Source organism: Calypte anna, chromosome 25 (assembly GCF_003957555.1).
Source record: "Calypte anna isolate BGI_N300 chromosome 25, bCalAnn1_v1.p, whole genome shotgun sequence".
NCBI lineage: Eukaryota > Metazoa > Chordata > Aves > Apodiformes > Trochilidae > Calypte > Calypte anna.
This window is the reverse complement of record NC_044270.1, coordinates 207,397-225,805: the sequence shown is the minus strand read 5'-3', so window position 1 is coordinate 225,805 and position 18,409 is coordinate 207,397. Positions and strand designations below refer to the sequence as shown.

At 66.7% G+C, this 18,409-nt stretch overlaps 4 protein-coding genes across 12 annotated transcripts; all 4 read left to right on the top strand.

Moving 5' to 3' along the window:
• The first annotated feature begins 119 nt into the window (after positions 1–119).
• Positions 120–9,570, top strand: SHC1 (SHC adaptor protein 1). Of its 7 annotated transcripts, XM_030465167.1 has the most exons (14): positions 1,590–1,676; positions 1,982–2,068; positions 5,458–5,619; positions 5,786–5,856; positions 6,116–6,179; positions 6,351–6,470; positions 6,909–6,962; positions 7,062–7,113; positions 7,257–7,383; positions 7,470–7,638; positions 7,798–7,846; positions 7,946–8,113; positions 8,201–8,463; positions 8,656–9,570. In XM_030465167.1, the coding sequence occupies exons 2-14, from the start codon at positions 2,057–2,059 to the stop codon at positions 8,782–8,784; spliced, it is 1,440 nt and encodes a 479-aa protein (XP_030321027.1). In that variant the 5' UTR covers positions 1,590–1,676; positions 1,982–2,056; the 3' UTR covers positions 8,785–9,570. The 7 variants fall into 7 exon arrangements, with proteins under 7 accessions (XP_030321026.1, XP_030321025.1, XP_030321023.1 ...); XM_030465165.1 differs by lacking the exon at positions 1,590–1,676 and adding an exon at positions 184–198 and having other exon boundaries at positions 6,909–7,113; XM_030465163.1 differs by having other exon boundaries at positions 1,588–1,676; positions 6,909–7,113.
• Positions 9,571–10,134: 564 nt separating this feature from the next.
• PYGO2 (pygopus family PHD finger 2) lies at positions 10,135–12,116 on the top strand. Its single transcript, XM_030465034.1, is given in 5 exon segments — positions 10,135–10,264; positions 10,377–10,426; positions 10,527–10,976; positions 10,978–11,361; positions 11,364–12,116. Coding segments are annotated over 5 exon segments (1,266 nt in total). The 5' UTR covers positions 10,135–10,140; the 3' UTR covers positions 11,622–12,116.
• Positions 12,117–12,294: 178 nt separating this feature from the next.
• PBXIP1 (PBX homeobox interacting protein 1) lies at positions 12,295–15,721 on the top strand. Of its 3 annotated transcripts, XM_030465179.1 has the most exons (11): positions 12,295–12,361; positions 12,850–12,928; positions 13,018–13,123; positions 13,211–13,260; positions 13,340–13,478; positions 13,557–13,772; positions 13,955–13,978; positions 14,067–14,140; positions 14,229–14,354; positions 14,438–15,378; positions 15,463–15,721. In XM_030465179.1, the coding sequence occupies exons 2-11, from the start codon at positions 12,869–12,871 to the stop codon at positions 15,518–15,520; spliced, it is 1,794 nt and encodes a 597-aa protein (XP_030321039.1). In that variant the 5' UTR covers positions 12,295–12,361; positions 12,850–12,868; the 3' UTR covers positions 15,521–15,721. The 3 variants fall into 3 exon arrangements, with proteins under 3 accessions (XP_030321039.1, XP_030321037.1, XP_030321036.1); XM_030465177.1 differs by having other exon boundaries at positions 13,340–13,772; positions 15,466–15,721; XM_030465176.1 differs by having other exon boundaries at positions 13,340–13,772.
• A 424-nt stretch (positions 15,722–16,145) lies between these two features.
• On the top strand, positions 16,146–17,868 carry PMVK (phosphomevalonate kinase). The gene is made up of 5 exons (XM_030465098.1): positions 16,146–16,245; positions 16,552–16,615; positions 16,875–17,027; positions 17,118–17,247; positions 17,606–17,868. The coding sequence occupies exons 1-5, from the start codon at positions 16,163–16,165 to the stop codon at positions 17,740–17,742; spliced, it is 567 nt and encodes a 188-aa protein (XP_030320958.1). The 5' UTR covers positions 16,146–16,162; the 3' UTR covers positions 17,743–17,868.
• Positions 17,869–18,409: the final 541 nt, after the last annotated feature.

Here is an 18,409-nt window from a genome sequence, read left to right as displayed (position 1 = left end):
CGGTCACGTGATGAGAGGGGCAGGGGGGGGGGGAGCGGGAGGAGCGGGAGGGGGCGGGGCCGCGCGGAGGGCGTGGGCCGGAAGCGGGTGGCGGAGCGCGCGGCGGCGCGGGAAAGGGGGGGGGGGGGGGGAGCGGAAGGCGGAGCGGACCCGGGACCGGGACCGGAGGACGAACGGAGCGAGACCCATGGTGCCCCGGTGAGCGCCAACGCCGGGGGAGGGAGGGGAGGGGAAGGGAAGGCGGGGCGCAACCGAACCGAACCCCGCGAGCTTCTGGGCCTCTTGCGGCGTGCAGGCCCCGCTGTACCACCCCCCCCTCCCCCTTCCGGTAGCTCCCGCCGTGACGGCGCCACCGGTGGAGTCCCCGCCGCCGTCACCTCGCGGGAGGCCTCGCCGTCAACCTCTCTGCCGCCCCCGGTGCTGTGGAGGCCGCGGGGCCGGTGCGGGGGAGCGGAGCGGGGGGGCTCGGCCCCTGCCCTGGGCGGATCGTCCGGAGGCGGTGGCGGTGTCTATACCGGACGACACCGGATCCTCCCGGTGTGGCGGTCGCTAAGTATGCCCAGGGCCCCTCGCTGGGCCTCGGCTTGTGTCGCCCCGTCCCGGGTGCTCCCGGGAGACCGGAACGAGGGACCCGGTCACGGCCTGGGGCAAAGCCCCGGTTTCCGGATTGCTGTGACATCCCCTCCACCCCCTCCCCGGGGACGGACGGGGCACCGGGTGGGACCGGAGGGACCCTGGGGCTCCGCGGTCCCTGCCTGCATTTCGGTTCCCCGGGGGGGTCCCCGGGGCAGCCCCGGTGGTGCGGGCGGGGGAAGCCGTTCCCTCGGTGCAGCCTTTGGGGTAATCCCTGGCAGTTTGGAGGTGTCCCGGTGTCCGTCCCTTCCGGGCTGTTCCCCCCTCCCCAACTCCGGTTGAAATTCTGGGATGGGGAGATGGAGACCCCCAGACGGGGGGGTCCCGGGAACCGTGTCCCCAGGCCCTGCTCACCCCGTCGGAAACCGGGGGGTAAAGGGACACCCCCGGGGACACCCCCAGGGACACCCCCAGACCCTCCCAGGGGACTCGATGACACCGTCCCGGGACGTGGTGACATTTAGACCCAAAGGTGACTTCCGACCCAAACTGCTCAAGTGGTTCCGTGATCCATCTGCAGCCCTTGGGTTCTGGAGCGCTGCGACTGGGTCCCCCTGCCCCAGGGAGCTTCTTTGGGCACTGTCCCCTCCTTGTTGGGGACAAGGGGTCCCTGATCCTCCATCCCTGTCTCCAAGGGGCCTCTTTGTCACCTTTGCTCGATGCTGAGTGACCCTGCCTGGGGCAGATCCCTGCGTGTGCTGAGCTGGGCCCGTCTTATCTCCCGAGCTAATTGTGTTAATGCCCATCCCGGGCTCTGGTGCTGCCTTCCCAGGCCCCAGATAAGGGCAGGAATTGTTGCCAGGAAATAAATCACGGCTGCTGCCCCGGCTGGCCTGGCCGTGACCGTGCTGGCTGGGAGGGGAAGAAGGGGGGGGAGAAAGAAGGCAGTGACTCTGGAGCTGCTCCTGCTTTGCTTCCCTTGTTTTCTCCTCACAGAGCTTCCTGACTCCCCTCTCCAAGTCTCCACGATTCCCTTTTTCACTGGAGAGGAAGGGAAGAGGGAGCCACAGCCCCCGGAGGCTCTGCACCTCCTTTAGCAGGAGGTGGGAAGCACTTCCTCCTCCATTCCCCCCCCCCTTGCCCTCCGGGTGCTGATTTTGGGGCTGATTTTGGGGCTCCAACACTCATCTGGGGTCAGGGGGTGACTCTCAGCCCCGTCTTGACGTGGAGGAGGTGTCAGCAGAGCCTCAGCCGGTGCATCCCAGCTCCGTCCTCCCTCGGATGGGAAGCAGGAGGCTTCCCGGGTTTTCTCCGCGTGTTCCCTCTGCCTGTGCTCAGCCAGGAGGAGCAGGGTTTGCCTCTTGGTCCAGGCCCAGGGCTGGCTAACTCCCTGTTTGTCCCCGAACAGCAGGTCGGAGTGCCAGACGAGAGGGGCTGTGTCTTTCTCTTCCCTGCCCGGGGCCTTCCCTGCCCTCCGCCGGCGATGGAGTACGTGGTAAGGACTTGGGTGGAGGGCTGGTGGCTTCGGTGGTGGATCCTGCCTCCCCTCTCTCCCCTCTGGCAGGGCCACAGCCTCCTCCCCAGGTTCTTCACTGCCGGCTCCCAGCCCCTTTTCTGAGCAGCGGAGAGGAACGCGGAGATGCCGTGTTCTCCTCTTTTTATTTTTTGCTTTTTTTTGGGAAAAAAACCACCCAAACAGCTGTCACTTGGACTCTTGAGTTTTTAGTTTGCTTCCCCTCCTTCCCCAGAGCCTCCGGGGTGGCTTTGCTTTGGCCACTCTTGGAGCAAAGGGGCTCCTGCCCCAGTTGTCTACGTGCGGCAGCAGCCGGCGCTCGGCTGCCTTCTCCTGGCCTCGATTTCTTGCCAAACCACTGGTGTGTTCCAGGTCTCTGACTCAGCTCCCAGTTTGTGTTTCCTGGGAGGATGTTGGGAGCTGGCCCTGGAGCAGGGCCTGGAGGGTCCCCTCTCCTCTCCTCTTCCTCGTCCTGGGGCTGTGTTTGAAGTCCCAACCCCAGGCATCCAAAAGTGACCTGAGTCCCTCTGCCTCTCCCGTGCCTGGGGAGGATCCGCTGCCTCTCCTTGCTGCCAGGGCATGAGGATGTGTCCTGGTGGGCTCCTTGGGGACAGTTGTTGTGGCTGCAGGGACAGGAGCTTGCTGCTGGCCTGTCTGGCAAGGGGCAGGGCAGTTGGTTGGGGTCTGGTGCTGCCCATCCAGCTAGGGCAGCTGCTCTGCCCTCTCCTTTTTTTTGCCTCTTATGACCCAGCCTGATGGGGAGGGGTCTCCAGCACCCAGGGGTGGGCTCTGGGGCTGCAGTGGTGGCACCTCTGGTCATGGAGAGCCAGGAGCAGCAGCAATAGGCTCTGTCACCAGCTGGTGGGGTGACGTGGGCTGGCTGGCGGCAGGAGGTTCTGATAAAATCAGGAATTATTCTATCTCCAGAAGCAGAGGTCTGGCCCAGCAGGAGCTGCAGCTCCCCGGGGTGCCCCAACCCCTCCATGAGTGTTGGTGGGGGACTCTGGGGGGGCTCTGCCACCTTCCTGGGCCACAGCCAGGATGTGGGGTGCAGTGAGAAGGAGCTGAGAATTCCCCCCCTGGTCAGTACCCTCCTGCTTTAACCCAGCAGGACCCTCATGGAGCCTGTTCTGGGGGACCCCAGCCACATGCTGGCCAACTGCCAGGCTCCGGTGGCCAAAGGCCACTGCCTGCTGGCTGTTGGCCACCACCCAGCTGGGCTCCCCCCGGCAGCCCGGGGGGGTTGTGGCTGGCCCCTGGCTGGGCCGGTGGTTTCCTGGCTCCCTGGCCCTGGGCTTCCTGCCTTTCTTTAGAGCTGCGGTGCTGCTGCCGGCCACGGGAAGGTCACAGCACCGAGGGGCCCCCGGCAGGGACCAGGCAGCACTCCGTGGGACGGCCGGCACGGCTCTCAGCACCCCTGGGACCACCGCCCACGGGAGCTGAGCACGGGTGGGGGCTGGCGGGGGGCAGCCAGCACAGTGCTCCGGAGGAAGAGGAGGAGGAGGAGGAGGAAGAGGCAGGTGATGGACCCGCCATTGTGACCCGCAGCCCCTCGTGGGAGGCAATTCCCAGCTCCGTTCTGCAGCTTTCCATTGATTTCCCCCTCCCGTGGCAGCCCCGGGGGGAGCGGGGCAGGCGGCTGCCAGCACCGAGAGAGCTTCTCCCTCGGGCGTGGATTCACCCAGTTTGGGCTCGGGTTTTGCAGAGCCACTCACTCGGTTACCCGAGGCGAACGGGAGGGCTCGGGGTGCTGCGGGTTCCGCCCGCAATCCCCACTCCAACCCAGGGAGGGTGGAAGAGGGGGAGGCCGGTGCGGAGGGGAGCAGCAGGGATGTGACCCAGGGGTCTCCTTAGGGATGTGCCACGCACCCCAAACCCCTCTGCCTGGCTCCTGTCGGTGGAAGGGGACAGTTTGCCCCCCGGCATGTTCTGGCTCGCGTTGGCTCCGCCCGTGACCTTGATTTTTCTGCTCCAGCTGAGGGCCGGGTCTCTCCCCACCCCTCTCCCCAGCCCCTCCTGCTCTACCCCCGCAGCCCCCGCAGCCCCCGCCGCGGGCAGAGCTCGCCCCGCCACCCGTGAGTCAGCACGGCCTTTTCCCAGCAGCCGCAGCCCCTTCCCTGCTCTCGGGAGGAGCCGTCGCTCAGCACCTCCGGGATGCGGGAGGCAGCAGCCATGGGCAGCAGCAGCTTCTCCCACCTCCTCCTCTTTCTCCCGGCCGCGGCTCTGCGCTGAGCCCGGCTCAGCTCCCACCTGGATCCTGCTCCCCTGCATCCTCCTCTTCCTCCGGGTGACAGCCGTGCTCTCCAAGGACTGGATGTCCTTCCATCCCCACCAGCTCCAGCAGCCCCAGACCCGCGGCTCCCTCCCCGGCTTCGGGCTCCGTTCTCCCCCAGCACGTGGCTTGCGTGGCACCAGCCCCACGGAAGGACCCGGTTTACTCCTCCTGGACGGTGCTCGGAGAGGCGTGGGGCTGGACTTGGATGCTTTCCGTGGCTGCCTCGTCTCAGGGCTTTAAATATTCATGCTTTTGATTTCCTGGGAGCAGCAGCGGGGCAGAAGGAGCCGGATCCGGCCCCAGTTGAGGACAATGAGATTTGTGTCCATCTCGCAGCGTGGGGTGTGAGGACTCCGTGTGCTGAGCACCTTTCCCCGGGGCATTGCCTGCCCCTTGTTCTTTCCTCCCTGCCGTGGTGGGAGCTGGGGGGGTCGGGGGGGTCGTTTTACAGCTGGATCTGCACATCTGTGCTGACGCCGATCGGATCGATCGGCCGGGAGGGTGCGGAGCCAGCAGCCCCCCAGCCCCGCTGACAGGCATCCCAGCTCTCCCTTGCCAGCCATGCCAGCCTGCCCTGGGCCTGGCACTCGGCTCAGCTCAGGTTTGGGGGTGAATTCCTTGCTTGGACCCTCCGGGGGGCCACCCTGAGACCCATCCGACTGCTTCCACCCAGGCTGAGCCAGCCTCAGCCCTTCTCACCAATAGCATGGATCTCCTGCAGAAGAGCAAATACACCCACCTGAGGAATGAGTCCATCTCCTCTCTGGAGGAGGTGGTGGGGGGACCCCTGGCCCCCCCAGCAGAGTCCCCCCCAGCCACACCATCTCTGCCTGGCTCTCTGTCTTCTTCTTCCTCCCTCGGCCTCGCCACCCCTCTCGGGGAGCTCTCACCCGAGTCAGAGGACAGCCCCACCACCCTTTGCTCCTTTTTCCCCAAAATGGCCAACCTGAAGCTCTCAAACCCCGCCAACCTGCTCAACTTGAGGGGCTCCTTGGCCGGCAGCACTCCGGGGGACACCGGCAGCCTCACCGGGACACCGGCACCAGGAACGGCCACCGGCTCAGACTCAGCAGGATCTGTCACTGTCTGTTCCCAGGATATGAACAAGCTGAGCTGCGGGAAGAAGACCCGGGTGGAAGGGGGACAGCTGGGGGGGGACGAATGGACTCGTCACGGCAGCTTCGTCAATAAACCCACCCGTGGTTGGCTGCACCCCGATGACAAGGTCATGGGCCCTGGGGTCTCTTACCATGTCCGGGTGAGTGTTGGGGACCCAGAAGGGTCACGGGGGGGGAGATTTGGGTACGTCCTGGTGTGGCCCTAAATGGTGGTAAGGGGGGGCAGAGGGATTGCGGGGGGAGGTCACAGCCAGGGGGGTTGTGTGGTGGGGGGCTGTCTGGGCTGACCCTGCTGTCTCCCCCCAGTACATGGGCTGTGTGGAGGTCCTCCAGTCCATGAGGGCTTTGGATTTCAACACCAGGACACAGGTCACCAGGTGAGCTCTGCATTTTTTTGGGGGGGATAGCAGGGAATGTTGTCTGAGCCCCCAGCAAACCTCTGGGGGGGGTGTGGGGCTCTGGGGTGCCTGCAGCCCCCTCTGACCATGCCAGAGCACTGCCCCCAGTGAAAGATCCTTCAGCTGGTCCTTTCTGTGCTGGTCCCAGAGCCTTTGACCCCACAGTTGGGGGGTCATGGTGGGAGGAATGGGGAGGGCAGGTGCTGGGGGACAGTGACATCCTGGTGTGTCCCCACAGGGAGGCCATCGGGCTCGTGTGCGAGGCCGTGCCCGGTGCCAAGGGTGCTGTGCGGAGGAGGAAGGTGAGGTTGGGCTGGGGGGAGCACAGGGGGAGCCCATGGCACCCATCCCACCACTCCTGGGGCTGGCAGAGCCTGGCAGGAGCAGTGGTGTGGGATGTGCTTTGTCCCCCCCCCGAGCTGGGCTGTATCTGGCCCCGGGAGCCCCTTCCCCATGCTGCCCTCTGCCCCCAGCCCTGCGGCCGCTCCCTCAACTCCATCCTGGGCAAGAGCAACCTGAAGTTTGCTGGCATGCCCATCACCCTGACCATCTCCACCAGCAGCCTCAACCTCATGGCTTCTGACTGCAAGCAGGTGAGGGCAGGGAGGGGCTGGGTGGCTGGCTTTGGAGGAGCAGGAATTCTTATGTCTCCCACCCCGGGCCCTGCCAGGGCAGGGGATGTCCTCAGCTTCCCTAAGGGATGTCCGGGTGGGCTGTGTGACCTGCTGAGTCCCCACCTCCTCACCAGCTCCCCCGGGGTGTGGAGGTTGGAGCAGTACCCTGTGTGCTTTGCAGGATCTGTCCTGGTGGCTCTGAGAGCCAAGTGAGGTCTCACCAGAGCAGGTCTCCTGGTTTTGCTCCCACTCTTGCTTGTCTCAGCCCTTTTCCTGGTGGCCTGTGCCTCATAACCAGGGCTCAGGAGGCTTGGAAGGGGCTGTGCCAGATCACCCCCAGGAAAAGCACAGAGGTGTCACCTCCAGCTGGGCCCTGAGGAGCTCCCAGCTGCCTCTGACCACCCCCTTGCCTTGCAGATCATTGCCAACCACCACATGCAGTCCATCTCCTTCGCCTCAGGGGGAGACCCGGTGAGTATGCAGGGTCCCATCTGCACATCCCTGCCCTGTGCAGGGCACAGGGGCCTCTCCAGCCCCCTCCCCATCTCACCCCTGCTGTCTTGCCTGCAGGACACAGCCGAGTACGTTGCCTACGTTGCCAAAGACCCCGTCAACCAGAGAGGTGAGGCTGGCTGATACCCCCACCCCAGAGCCCTTTTCTCTGGGTCTGGGGGTGCAGGCAGGGACTGGGTGCCCCATCAGGAGGCTCTGGGGTGCCCAGAGCAGGCTGGAGAGGGGAGATCCTGGTATCCCTTCCCTCCCCAGCCTGCCATATCCTGGAGTGCCCCGAGGGGCTGGCACAGGATGTGATCAGCACCATCGGGCAGGCCTTCGAGCTGCGCTTCAAACAGTACCTGAAAAACCCCCCAAAGCTGGTGACACCCCACGACAGGTAAAGGAAGGGGCTGTGCAGCTGGGAGGAAAAGGTTCCAGATGGTTTGGGTTTGGAGCTGCTCATCTCTGCTGTGTCCCCCTCAGGATGGCAGGGTTTGATGGCTCTGCTTGGGATGAAGAGGAGGAGGAACCAGCCCCTGATCACCAATACTACAACGACTTCCCTGGCAAGGAGCCCCCCATTGGGGGGGTGGTGGACATGAGACTGCGGGATGGGGCTGCTCAGACCCCCAATCACTTGGGGGCCACGCTGGTAAGGCTCTGGGTACATCCTCCTGGGGAGACTCCACACCCCAAGGCAGGAGTGAGAACCCCACCAGGGTTACTCCAGCACGAGAGCAACCCCAGGATGGGGGGAGTGGGACAGGAGGGGGGGGCTGTCTGGGCTCACCCCCTTTTTTTCTCCTTGCAGCCCGTTGGTGGGGAGCACGACCCTCGGAAGCAGCACCCTCCTGCCCAAGGTAAGGTGTCAAACGTGGCCACTCCTGGTTGTGGCTTTCCTGGAGCTCAGCAGCAGGTTCCCCTTGAGGTGAGCTGCCTCAGCACGGTGCTTTTGACAGCAGGGAGAGAGAAATACCCAGCTCCAGCCGGTGCCTCCGGCCGCACAGACCTCTTTGATGACCCCTCCTATGTCAATGTGCAGAACATGGACAAAACACGCCAGGGCTCAGCTGCTGGCACTCCCACGACAGCCAACGGCAGCGCCCAGAGGGACCTCTTTGACATGAGTGAGTGGGATGGCCGGGGGATATGGGGTGGTGGTGAGGTCAGTGCTGGACCCCCAGCTCCTCTCTGCCTCCCCCTGCCCCTCACAGAGCCCTTTGAAGATGCCCTGCGTGTCCCCCTGTCCGTGCCAGTGGGGTTGCCCCCCGCCCAGGTTGTGGCTTCCATGGAGGAGCAGCTGAGACGGGAGCCCTGGTACCATGGGAAGATGAATCGTAAGGAGGCTGAGAAGCTGCTGAAGGTGAACGGAGATTTCCTGGTGAGGGAGAGCACCACCACCCCTGGGCAGTACGTCCTGACCGGCCTGCAGGGAGGGCAGCCCAAACACCTCCTGCTTGTGGATCCTGAAGGCGTGGTGAGTCCTCTTAATGTCCTGGAGACATTGGCTTGGCTGGGGTGGGGCTTCCAAGAACCTGCCCCACGCTGCAGGGGATGGAGAGGGTGTGGTGGAGCTTGAACTGGGTTCCTGTCCCTCGTGTGTCCTCCCACGGGGGTGGGCAGCCCCCCCACGTGCCCCTTCCCCACGTGCCCCTTCCCCACCCCACAGGTGCGGACCAAAGATCACCGTTTTGAGAGCGTCAGCCACCTCATCAGCTACCACATGGACAATCACCTGCCCATCATCTCTGCTGGCAGTGAGATGTGCCTGCAGCAGCCGGTGGAGAGGAGACTCTGAGCCCCTGGGGGGGTCCCACCTCACGGTCCCCACCCCCCCGGCCCCACTCCCTTGCCCAGGGAGAGACCTCGGACTCTCAGTCAGGTGCTTTGCCCGGGACTGAGCTTGGACTTGGCCCGGAATTGGGGCTCGTCCCCCCTTCACCCTGTGGACCTAAAGCCACAGGGAGGGTCCGGGCAGGTGGGGTGAGCTGCCTGGGTGGTGGGGGGCTGCTCTTGCCAAAGCCCCCCCTGCCTCCTCCCAGCTGCAGCCTTTGCACAGCAGCTCAGCTCCTACCAAAACCCAGCCGGGCCGCAGCTGCTCTCACCCTTCCCTGCTGTGGGGAGGGGGCTGAGGGTTTTGGGGGGCAGCCTGGTCCCATCCCCTCCCCTTGGGGGGCTGCAGAAGGGGGGGCTCAGCTCCCCCCAGCACACGGCCCGGCCGTACCCGATCACTTTATGTGTTAACTCTGTGCCTTGACCCCGCAGGTCCCACACTCTTATGCAAAGCCACAGGGCTGGGGGGGGGGAAACACACACCCCAGAGACCCCCCCTCCCACTCCCAGCCCTGGCCATACCCCTTCCCGGGACGTGCTCCCCCTGCCCCTCAGCTCCCTGCCCGGCCCCGGGGGGGTCTGGCTGTGGCAGCTCCGGGGGGGCAGTGGCAGGAGGGGCCCCCCCTGCATGCACCCCCCTTCCCCTCTTCCCGGGAGCCAAAGTGCAGCCCCCCCACCTCCCCCCCGGGCCCCCCGGGCCCTGCTATACCAAAGGAACGGGCGGTTGGTATTAAAGTTGGTATTTCTCTAGGCCCTGCCTCGTCTGGGGGGGGGGGGGCACCGGGGGGGTGGGAGTGGTACCGGGAACACCACGTCGGGGAGCAGCTTATGGCCCCCCCCACGGTGTCACATATGGTCCATCCCACTCGGTTTACCCACGCTCCTGCCTTCCCCCCCCGTGAACCATCCACATGGTTTGTCCCACTCCACGCGCGGGCGCTGCCCCCCCCCCCCTTATCTGGCACATGGACCATCCTGACACCCCCTCCCCATGTGTGTGTCCCCTTATCTGGCACATAGAGCATCCTGACACCCCCTCCCCATGTCCCCCCCTTGTTTGGCTCATGGACCATTCTGACCCCCCCTTCCCCATGTCCCCCCCCCCTTTTCTGGCCCATGGACCATTCTGGACCCCCCCGCAGCGCCCCGCACTTGGTCTGCTCCTTCCCACTCCCACTCAGGACCGCGGTGGTCCCGCCCCTCGCTCCACCCTCCGCGTTCCGATTGGCCCCGCTCCGGTTCCGGTTCCGGTGGGTCCGGCCGCGCGGGGCAGCGGTGGGGCCATGGCGGCGGCCGGCGCGGAGTGAGCGGAGCGGGGGCCATGGCGGCCCCGCACGCCGAGAAGCTGGAGGGAGGCGTCCCGGCCCCGCCGCCCCCCCCGGGGCCCCCGCACCCCGCGGGTGGAGCAGCTGCCGGGGGGCCCGGTCGCAAGCAGGGGAAGGCAGGTGAGCACCGACGGACCGGACCGAACCGAACCGGGGGTGACACCGGAGGGCTTGGTGATGGGAGGGGGGGGGAGTCCGGTTCTGGTTGACGCGGGTCCGCTTGTTCCCGCAGGGCTGCAGATGAAGAGCCCCGAGAAGAAGCGGCGCAAATCCAACACGCAGGTAGGGGCGGGCGGGGAGCGGGGCCGGTGCGGGGGAAGCCGGGACCGTTGCGGGGGGGGGGGTCCCGCAGCCCTGACCGGTGCTCCGCTCCTCCCCGCAGGGCCCCGCCTATTCGCACCTCTCGGAGTTCGCCCCGCCGCCCACCCCCATGGTTGACCACCTGGTGGCCTCCAATCCCTTCGAGGATGACTTCGGAGCCCCCAAAGTCGGGGGGGCCGCCGCCCCTTTCCTGGGCAGCCCCGTCCCTTTCGGCGGTTTTCGTGTCCAGGGGGGGATGTCGCCGCAGGTACCCCCCGGTTACGGCGGGGGTCCCCAGCCCCTGCGGCGGCAGCCCCCCCCCTTCGCCCCCGGGCAGATGGGCCCGGCTTTCAGCATGCCCCCCCAGACCCCCCCCGGCTACGGGCAGCCCGGGGCCATGAGCTTCCCGGCACAGCCCTTCGGGCAGCCCCTCGGACAGAACTTCAGCCCCCCCACGGGGCAGCTCATGCAGGGGCCGGTGGGGGGCTTTGGGCCCATGATCTCCCCCACCATGGGGCAGCCCCCTCGGGGGGGGGGACATGGGTCCTGGCTCGGCCCTCAGCGCTCCCCCCGGGGGTCCGGCGGTGGCTCAGCGCTTCAGCCAGCCCGGTAACCTCTTTGGACAGTCGCCCATGCAGCGTCCCGGGCAGAACATCCCCCCGCTGCCCCCCACCGCCAGCCCCTTCCCCGGGGCCGACCCCGGCAACTTCCCCGCCGGCGGTGAGGAGGGGGGCAAACCCCTCAACCCCCCGCCCAGCACCTTCACCCAGGAGCAGCACTCGGGCTCCCCGGCCGCCGTTAACGGGGCACAGCCCGGCTTCGCCCCCAACAGCACCGGCCGTGCCCCCGGCACCCCCGAAACCAACAGCCTCCCCCCGGCCCCTCCCAGTAAAACGAGCGGGGGGTCGGGCCACCAGCCCCCCCCCCCGGGTTGGTGTACCCCTGTGGGGCTTGTCGGAACGAGGTGAACGACGACCAGGACGCCATCCTGTGCGAGGCCTCCTGCCAGAAGTGGTTCCACCGGGAGTGCACCGGGATGACGGAGAACGCCTACGGGCTGCTCACCACCGAGGCCTCCGCCGTCTGGGCCTGCGATTTCTGCCTCAAAACCAAGGAGATCCAATCGGTCTACGTGCGGGAGGGCATGGGACAGCTGGTGGCAGCCAACGACGGCTGAGCCGCCCCCCAACCTGCCGCCGTGTACAGCTTTCCCCCCGCCGATTTAGGACCAAAATCCCCTTTTTTTGTAACCGTTTTCCCTTGCAAACCAGGCACGGCTCCAGGCTCTGGCTGGGCTCCCTCAGCGGGCACCGGCTGCCGCTGGCACACACCGGGAGCTCCGGGCTGGCCGTGCTATGGGGAAGGCTCTGGTCCCGCTGCACCAACCCTGGGGGACCCTGCTGCCCCCCCCAAAGTGCGGGGGGGGGTCGATGGTTTTCCTCGGAGGTGTGTGATCCGCTCCTCACCGCCATCCTTGACTCCTCCTGGGGCTGTGACGTGGTCCCGGTGCCCCTTCCTCATTCTCGGGATGGTCCCGGTGCTTCCTTACCCTCCTCTCCGTTACTCGGGACGGTCTCGGTGCCCCCCTCTTTTCCCCCCCATCCCCTCCCCCCCGTTTTCGCCGATCGTTAATGGAAACTTTTGTACCGTCGCTATAAAACTCTGAATCCGCCTCTCCGTGTCTGGCTCCGCTCCCACCGGGGATGGGAGGGGGAGGTGTGGGGTGTCCGGTACCGGGGGGGCCCCACGTGCCAACACCCCCCACCCCGTCCCACCTCCCCTGTTCCGAACTATCCCATTGGTTCGCCGCGGCCGCCGCCCGCCCTCATTGGTTATTCTCGTCACGTCCCGCCCCTTCCCGAGGGCGGTGACCGGCACCGGGAGAAAGTTACCGGCGGGACCGACCCGCGGCAGCAGGTACCGACCAGGACACGGACACAGCCCCGGGCCTGGATCCGTTCTCCCCGCTTGGGCCGGGGGTCCTGGCGAGGGGGGCGGGGGGGGGGAACTCACCCGGCGCGGGGCTGCGCAATGAACTGAACGGGCATTACCGGGGGTGACCGCGGGGATTTGGGGGGGGGGGGGAGGGAGTGGGGTAGAGGGTGTCACCGGTGGGGTCGGGACCCCCAGGACGGTTCCCTTGGTGGGGGTCTCCGTCCCGGTACTGCCATTCCCGTGTCCCCTCGCTGGGCCCCGCGTCCCCCGGCCACCTGCCCTGTCGCATCACCGGCTAAAAATACCCCGCGACGGCAGCTGGGCCCGGGGGGGCATCCGGGGGGATCGGGGGGGCCGGTGATCCCGGGGCGGTGGCGGTAGCCGGGGGTTGGGAGCAGAGAGCAGCCGGGGCTGGGGGTTCATCTCGGTGGTACCGGGTCACGTCTGTCCGCCCGTCCGTCTCCTTCCAGGTATCTCTGGGCCTTCCCCATGGCAGAGAAATCGGATTCCCGGGATTCGGAGAGCAGTTGGGTGCTGGCGGGGGGCGAGGTGAGGGCAGCACCCCGGGGGACCGGGGAGGGGGGATGTGGGGGAGGGAGAGGGGCCCAAGGTGCTACCCCCTACCCCCTTTCCCCCAGGCTCTGCCTGTCACCACGGTGGGTCCGGAGCAGGATTCGACCTCCCTCGGGGCTGAGGATGAGGATCTGGAGCAGGAGGAAGAGGAGGATGGTTCCCAGGACACGGGTACAGGCAGACAGCACCGGTGGGGGTGGGGCAGGCCCGATGTCCCCCCCCGGGTCACCGGTTGACTGTGGCTCTGCCTCTCCCCAGCCGTGACCACCAAGGATGCAGCTGCCATCCCTGAGGGCTCTGGGCTGGGGGTAAGCTGGGGACCAGGGGTCTGGGGTCCTGCTCCCCTCACCCCACAGACACCTCAGACCCCAGTGCCTGTGTCTGCTGGAGCAGGAGGAGCATCGGGACCCCCAGGATGGGGCTGTGCCCGCTCCAGATGGCCCCTCAGAGCCTGGTGTGCCAGATGTCCAGGAGAAGGAGGAGTCCGAGGCTGAGCTGGGACCCTCCACTGGCACCCCCAAAGCAGGTCAGACCCTCACAGGGCCCGGGGGGTCCCGTGCTGGCAGTGCCAGGGTGCAGACCCTCCCTGGAAGTCCCTCCCCAGGGCCACCAACGGAGGAGGGGAGCTGCACCAGCAGTGACGATGACACCGAGGGGCTGCAGCGACGGCAGGGCCAAAAGCCCCGGCCCAGGCCCCTCCATCCCGGGACTGTCCCACACCAGGGGACCCTGGATACTGGTGTTGAGGATGGGCTCAACGTGAGCAAGTTCCTGCTGGGTGCCTTGGCACTGGTGGCTGTGGGGCTGCTGATTGTCACTGGTGAGAGGGGTCCCAGGAGCGGAATGGGGGGGTCTCAAGGGTAGGCCAGTGAGTTTTGGGGGCAGGGCAGGGGTCTTGAGGCCACAGCCTTGGGCAGGGTGGAGGTCTTGGGGGCAGAGGGGTGTTCCAAGGGCAGGGTGTATGGTTCTGGCATCCCTCTCATTGTCCCCTCCTCTCCCCAGGTGGTATCTATGACCCAGTGGATGGTGAGTACCAGGGACCACCCATTCTGGGGGGGGGGTGTGCACCCCCCAAGCAGCCACAGTCACACGTACCCATCCGTTTCCCCTTCAGGTCCCGTGGAGAACGTGGTGAGCCGGGACGTGGCAGCCGGGGAACAGGAGTGGCCGCTGCCCCCTGACAGCAACGTAAGGAGGGAGGGGGTCTGCAGTGGGAGGGGGTCGAGCCAAGGTCTTCTGAGCTGGCCAAGGTCTCCTCAGCCTTTCTCTCTCCCAGGACTCGCAGCAGAAGCCCCCCGTGTTTGACACGGGGGACCCCCAGAACCTCCAGTCCCTCAACCTGCTCCTGGACAAGCTGGCCAAGGAGAACCAGGAGATCCGGCTGATGCAGGCTGAGCTGCAGGTGTGTGCACCGGCACCGGTCCCCACCAACACCAACACCAGCACCACCCGGCTTGGCTCACGACCCCTTTATCCCTTCCCTAGGCCCACAGAGATGAGCTGCAGGCCCTGCTGCAGAGGAGCCAGGGGGAGGTGGCAGCAGCCGGGGCGCAGCGCCAGAGCCTGGCGGCGGAGAACGCGCGGCTGCACGCGGCGCTGGAGCGGGAAAGCACCGCGCTCCGCGATGCCCGCGACGAGATCCAGCGCCTCCGGGGTCCAGGGGCACCGGGCAACCCTGGGAGCAGGGAGCCGGTGACGGAGAAGCCCCCCGGTACCCCAGCCCACCGGGAGGGTTCCCGGTGGCACCTGGATTCGGTGCGTCAGGAGCTGATGGGGGCCCTGGAGCGGGCGCGGAGAACCGGGGGTCTGGAGGGACTGATGGAGGAGCTGAGTGCCCTGGAAAAACGTCTGAGCCAGGAGCTGGAGGAGGCCGAGTCCTTCCCAGGGCACTGGAAGAAGCCGTACAAGGCGGAAAAGAAGGAGAGCAAACGGTACAAGCGGCACGGGTCCGAGGAGGAGAGGAAGGAGCAGAGCAAAGCCCACGGGAAGGACCCCCGCCCCCCCCGCGAGCAGAAAGCAGGCAAAACCTGGGGGAAATCGTACCACGGCCCCCCCCGTGAGCTGCCACCGCTCAGCCGGTACCGGGTGCCCCAGGGTTGCTCCGGGGTGGTCGACTGCGCCCACAAAGAGGGTCGGGAGGTGTTGGGGACCGCGCTGGAGCCGGTGCAGAAGGGGCCGTTCCTGCGGCTGCTGGAGGAGTTCATGGGGCGGCTGGGCTGGGGGGGACATTTCGGGGGACTAGCGGCGCAGCTGGGGGGTTTCTTCGGTCCCGATGGCGCCTTCACCCACGACCGCCTGCGCTTCGTGGACTTCGTGGAGGACGTGGAGGATCTGCTGGAGGACGTGGCGAGGCGGGAGCGGGGCGACAAGGAGGCGGCCGATGACTTCGAGGAGTTCGTGCTGCGGCACTATGGCGGGGACCGAGGGTGAGCTGGGTTGGGGGACACCAGGGGGGGTCTTGGGGGGGCTCAGTCCCAGCCCCCCATCATGCTTCCCCCCTTCTCTTGCAGCAGCACTGGGAAGGAGCGGGGCTCAAGACCCCCCCGGCAGCATCGCAGGGGCGGGTAAAGCCAGGGCAGCCCCCCCACTGCAAACCTGCACCCCCAGCCCCCGGGCAGGGGGTCCCCACCTGCTAGTTGTAGGGGGCCGGGGGGCTGCTCTGGGCCCCCCCCGACCAACGGCTGTGCAGCACTAAGGTGTCCCCCCCCATCCCAGATGCACTGTGTGACACTGCACGGCCCCCACGCAATAAAGTCACCGCTGGGCAGAGCTGGATCAGTGGGGAGAAAAAGGGGTGCTGGGAGGGGGGGCAGTGGGGTGCTGGGGGGCAGGAGGAAGGGGCTGGGGTGGAGCTAGAGGGGAGGAGGGGGATGCTGGGTGGGAACCGAAGTGTTGGGGGGGGTACTGGGAGGGTGCTGGAGGAGAAGGGGAGGCGCGGAGGGGGAATGTTGGGGAGTGGGCTCTGTTGGGGGGCAGGGGGTGCAGGGGAAGGGGTGCTCCGGGGACCCGCGGGGTTTGGGGGTCCCCCCCAACCCCATCCCGGGGTCCCCCCCGCAGGATGCGCAGCTCGGGGGGCGGAGTCACGGTGGCCCCGCCCCCTGCCCGGGCCGAACCATTCGGGTGCTCACCGAGGGGGGGTGGGTGGGGTGTGGGCAATGGGTGGGGCCGGTGTCCTGGCGCGGTGGGTGGGGCCGGGGGCGGGGCCTGGGGATGGCGGTGCCGCGCGTGGTGCTGGTGCTGAGCGGGAAGAGAAAATGCGGGAAGGACTTTGTGGCCGAAGAGCTGCGGGGCCGGTACGAGGAGGAACCGGAGGGAAAGCGGAGGGAAAGCGGAGGGAAAGCGGAGGGGCAGGGCCCGTACCGGGGGGAGGGGCTGGTACGGAGGGCGGGGTCGGTACTGGGTTGCGGGGGGGAGGTGGTGGAGGTGCGGTCGTTACCGGGCGGGGTTTGGTATTGAGGGGGCGGACACTGAGGGGAGGGAGCGGTACCGGGAGGTGGGTACGCTGTGGTATGGAGAGGGGCCGGTCGGTACCGGAGGGTGGGGCTTATATGGGATTGGAGGTGAGAGCGGGCCCGGTTCCGCTGACCTCCCTCCCGCAGGTTGGGTCCCGATGTTTGCACCGTCCTGCGCCTCTCCGGGCCCCTCAAGGAGCAGTACGCCAAGGTACCCGCCGAACTCTGCCGGGCCACCGGTGTGCCACACCGTGCCCCGCTGCACGGCGCTCTGCCATCCCCTCTCCGTGCCGTGCTATGCCCTGTCAGGCTGTGCCACGCTGAGCCGTGCCATGCCACGCTGTGCCACGCTTTGCCATGCCATCCCGCACCCTGAACAGCGCCGAGCCGCCCCATCGCGGTGCTGAGCCACACCGAGCCCCCTGGCCCGGTCCAGTCCGGGCCGTGCCCGCTGACCCCTCTCCCCTCAGGAGCACAGCCTGGATTTCCAGCGGCTCCTGGATGCCAGCGCCTACAAGGAGAAATTCCGGCAGGATATGATCCGCTGGGGCGAGGAAAAGCGCCGGGCTGACCCCGGCTTCTTCTGCCGGGCGGCGGTGGAGGGGGCAACGCAGCCGGTGTGGGTGAGTTGGAGGGGTGCAGAGTCACGGGGGAGCGTGGGGGCACGGGGTGGGTGGGTGGGTGTGGGGGGCACTGACACAGCCCCCCCGCAGGTGGTGAGCGATGCACGGCGCCTCTCGGACGTGGAGTGGTTCCGGGACGTCTATGGGGACGCGGTGCAGACTGTGAGGGTGGTGGCCAGTGAGGAGACGAGGAAGAGGAGGGACTGGGTCTTCGTCCCTGGTGAGCAAGTGTTGTGCCCCCCCCCTACCCCAGAATAGTGCTAAACTTGGGGCAAGGTGCAGCACCACGGTCACCCCACAGCACGGGGCCACGGCTGCCTCATGGTGTGACCCCACTGCCTCTGACACCACACCAGGGTGTGGGAACTGGGGGGTTCAGATGAAGCCCCCCCTGCAGGTCTGGGGGGTGAGGCTGCAGGGGGATGGATGGGTGGATGGATGGATGGATGGATGGATGGACAGACAAACAGATGGATGGACAAATGGATGGATGGATGGATGGATGGATGGATGGATGGATGGACAAACAGATGGATGGACAAATGGATGGATCCTCACCATGCTCTGCTGCTCCCCAGGGGTGGATGATGCCGAGTCCGAGTGTGGCCTGGACCAAGGTGTGGCCTTTGACTGGGTGATCACCAACGACGGGGACGAGCTGTCCCTGGATGAGCAGCTGGAGACGCTGCTGCAGTCACTCCGGGGCCGCCTGTAGCTCAGTGACCCTCGGTGGGGGTTTGGGGACTGTGTGCTCTGCCCAGCCCTCTGCCGTGTCCCCTCCTGCCTTGTGCCAGCCCTCTCTGTTCTGCACATAAAGCTCTGACACAGAGAACTGCTGCCACCCCGTGCCCATCATCATTCCCCTGAGAGGGGTCCATGGGGCTGGGGATCATGGGTTTGGGGGACACAGACAACGGCCCTCTGGCTGAACCCCCACCCTCTGTGTGGGCTCCCCAGTTCTTGCGGGGGAGGGGGGGCTGTTGAGATGCAGTTTAATTTCCTTGTCCCTGCAGGGGGGGTGGGTTTGGCACCAGTGGGTGCTTACTGGTGTCTTTAACAGGCTTCCAGCAGCCAATTCCCAGGGGATCATCTGCTTCCCAAGCAGATGCTCCTGACATAATACCTGCTTCCACCCACAGCAGCTGGGGGGGGGGGGGGAGAATTAGGGAGGGGGGGATTGCAAGAGGGAGTGGGATTAGGGTCTTTTTCCCCACATCCCTGTGTCTCCTTGGGGACACCTCCAGGGGGTGGTGTGGATATGGGGATGACTCCAGCTGCTGCCCATAATCTCCAGCTTCTGTATGGGGACTGGGAGGGGGGGTGAGGGGGAGTGAGGGGAGTCTGGGGGCTATAGGGGGTGTGTGTGTGTGTGTGTGTATGGG

Coding starts and splice junctions, on each gene's coding strand:
- SHC1 (XM_030465160.1), top strand. CDS start 5,068: ATGGATCTCCTGCAGAAGAGCAAATACACCCACCTGAGGAATGAGTCC. Junction 5,620..5,785: donor GGGTCTCTTACCATGTCCGG/GTGAGTGTTGGG, acceptor GTCTCCCCCCAG/TACATGGGCTGTGTGGAGGT. Junction 7,639..7,797: donor ATCACTTGGGGGCCACGCTG/GTAAGGCTCTGG, acceptor TTCTCCTTGCAG/CCCGTTGGTGGGGAGCACGA.
- PBXIP1 (XM_030465176.1), top strand. CDS start 12,869: ATGGCAGAGAAATCGGATTCCCGGGATTCGGAGAGCAGTTGGGTGCTG. Junction 13,261..13,339: donor CTGAGGGCTCTGGGCTGGGG/GTAAGCTGGGGA, acceptor CTGTGTCTGCTG/GAGCAGGAGGAGCATCGGGA. Junction 15,379..15,462: donor CACTATGGCGGGGACCGAGG/GTGAGCTGGGTT, acceptor CTTCTCTTGCAG/CAGCACTGGGAAGGAGCGGG.
- PMVK (XM_030465098.1), top strand. CDS start 16,163: ATGGCGGTGCCGCGCGTGGTGCTGGTGCTGAGCGGGAAGAGAAAATGC. Junction 16,246..16,551: donor GCCGAAGAGCTGCGGGGCCG/GTACGAGGAGGA, acceptor TCCCTCCCGCAG/GTTGGGTCCCGATGTTTGCA. Junction 16,616..16,874: donor TCAAGGAGCAGTACGCCAAG/GTACCCGCCGAA, acceptor CTCTCCCCTCAG/GAGCACAGCCTGGATTTCCA.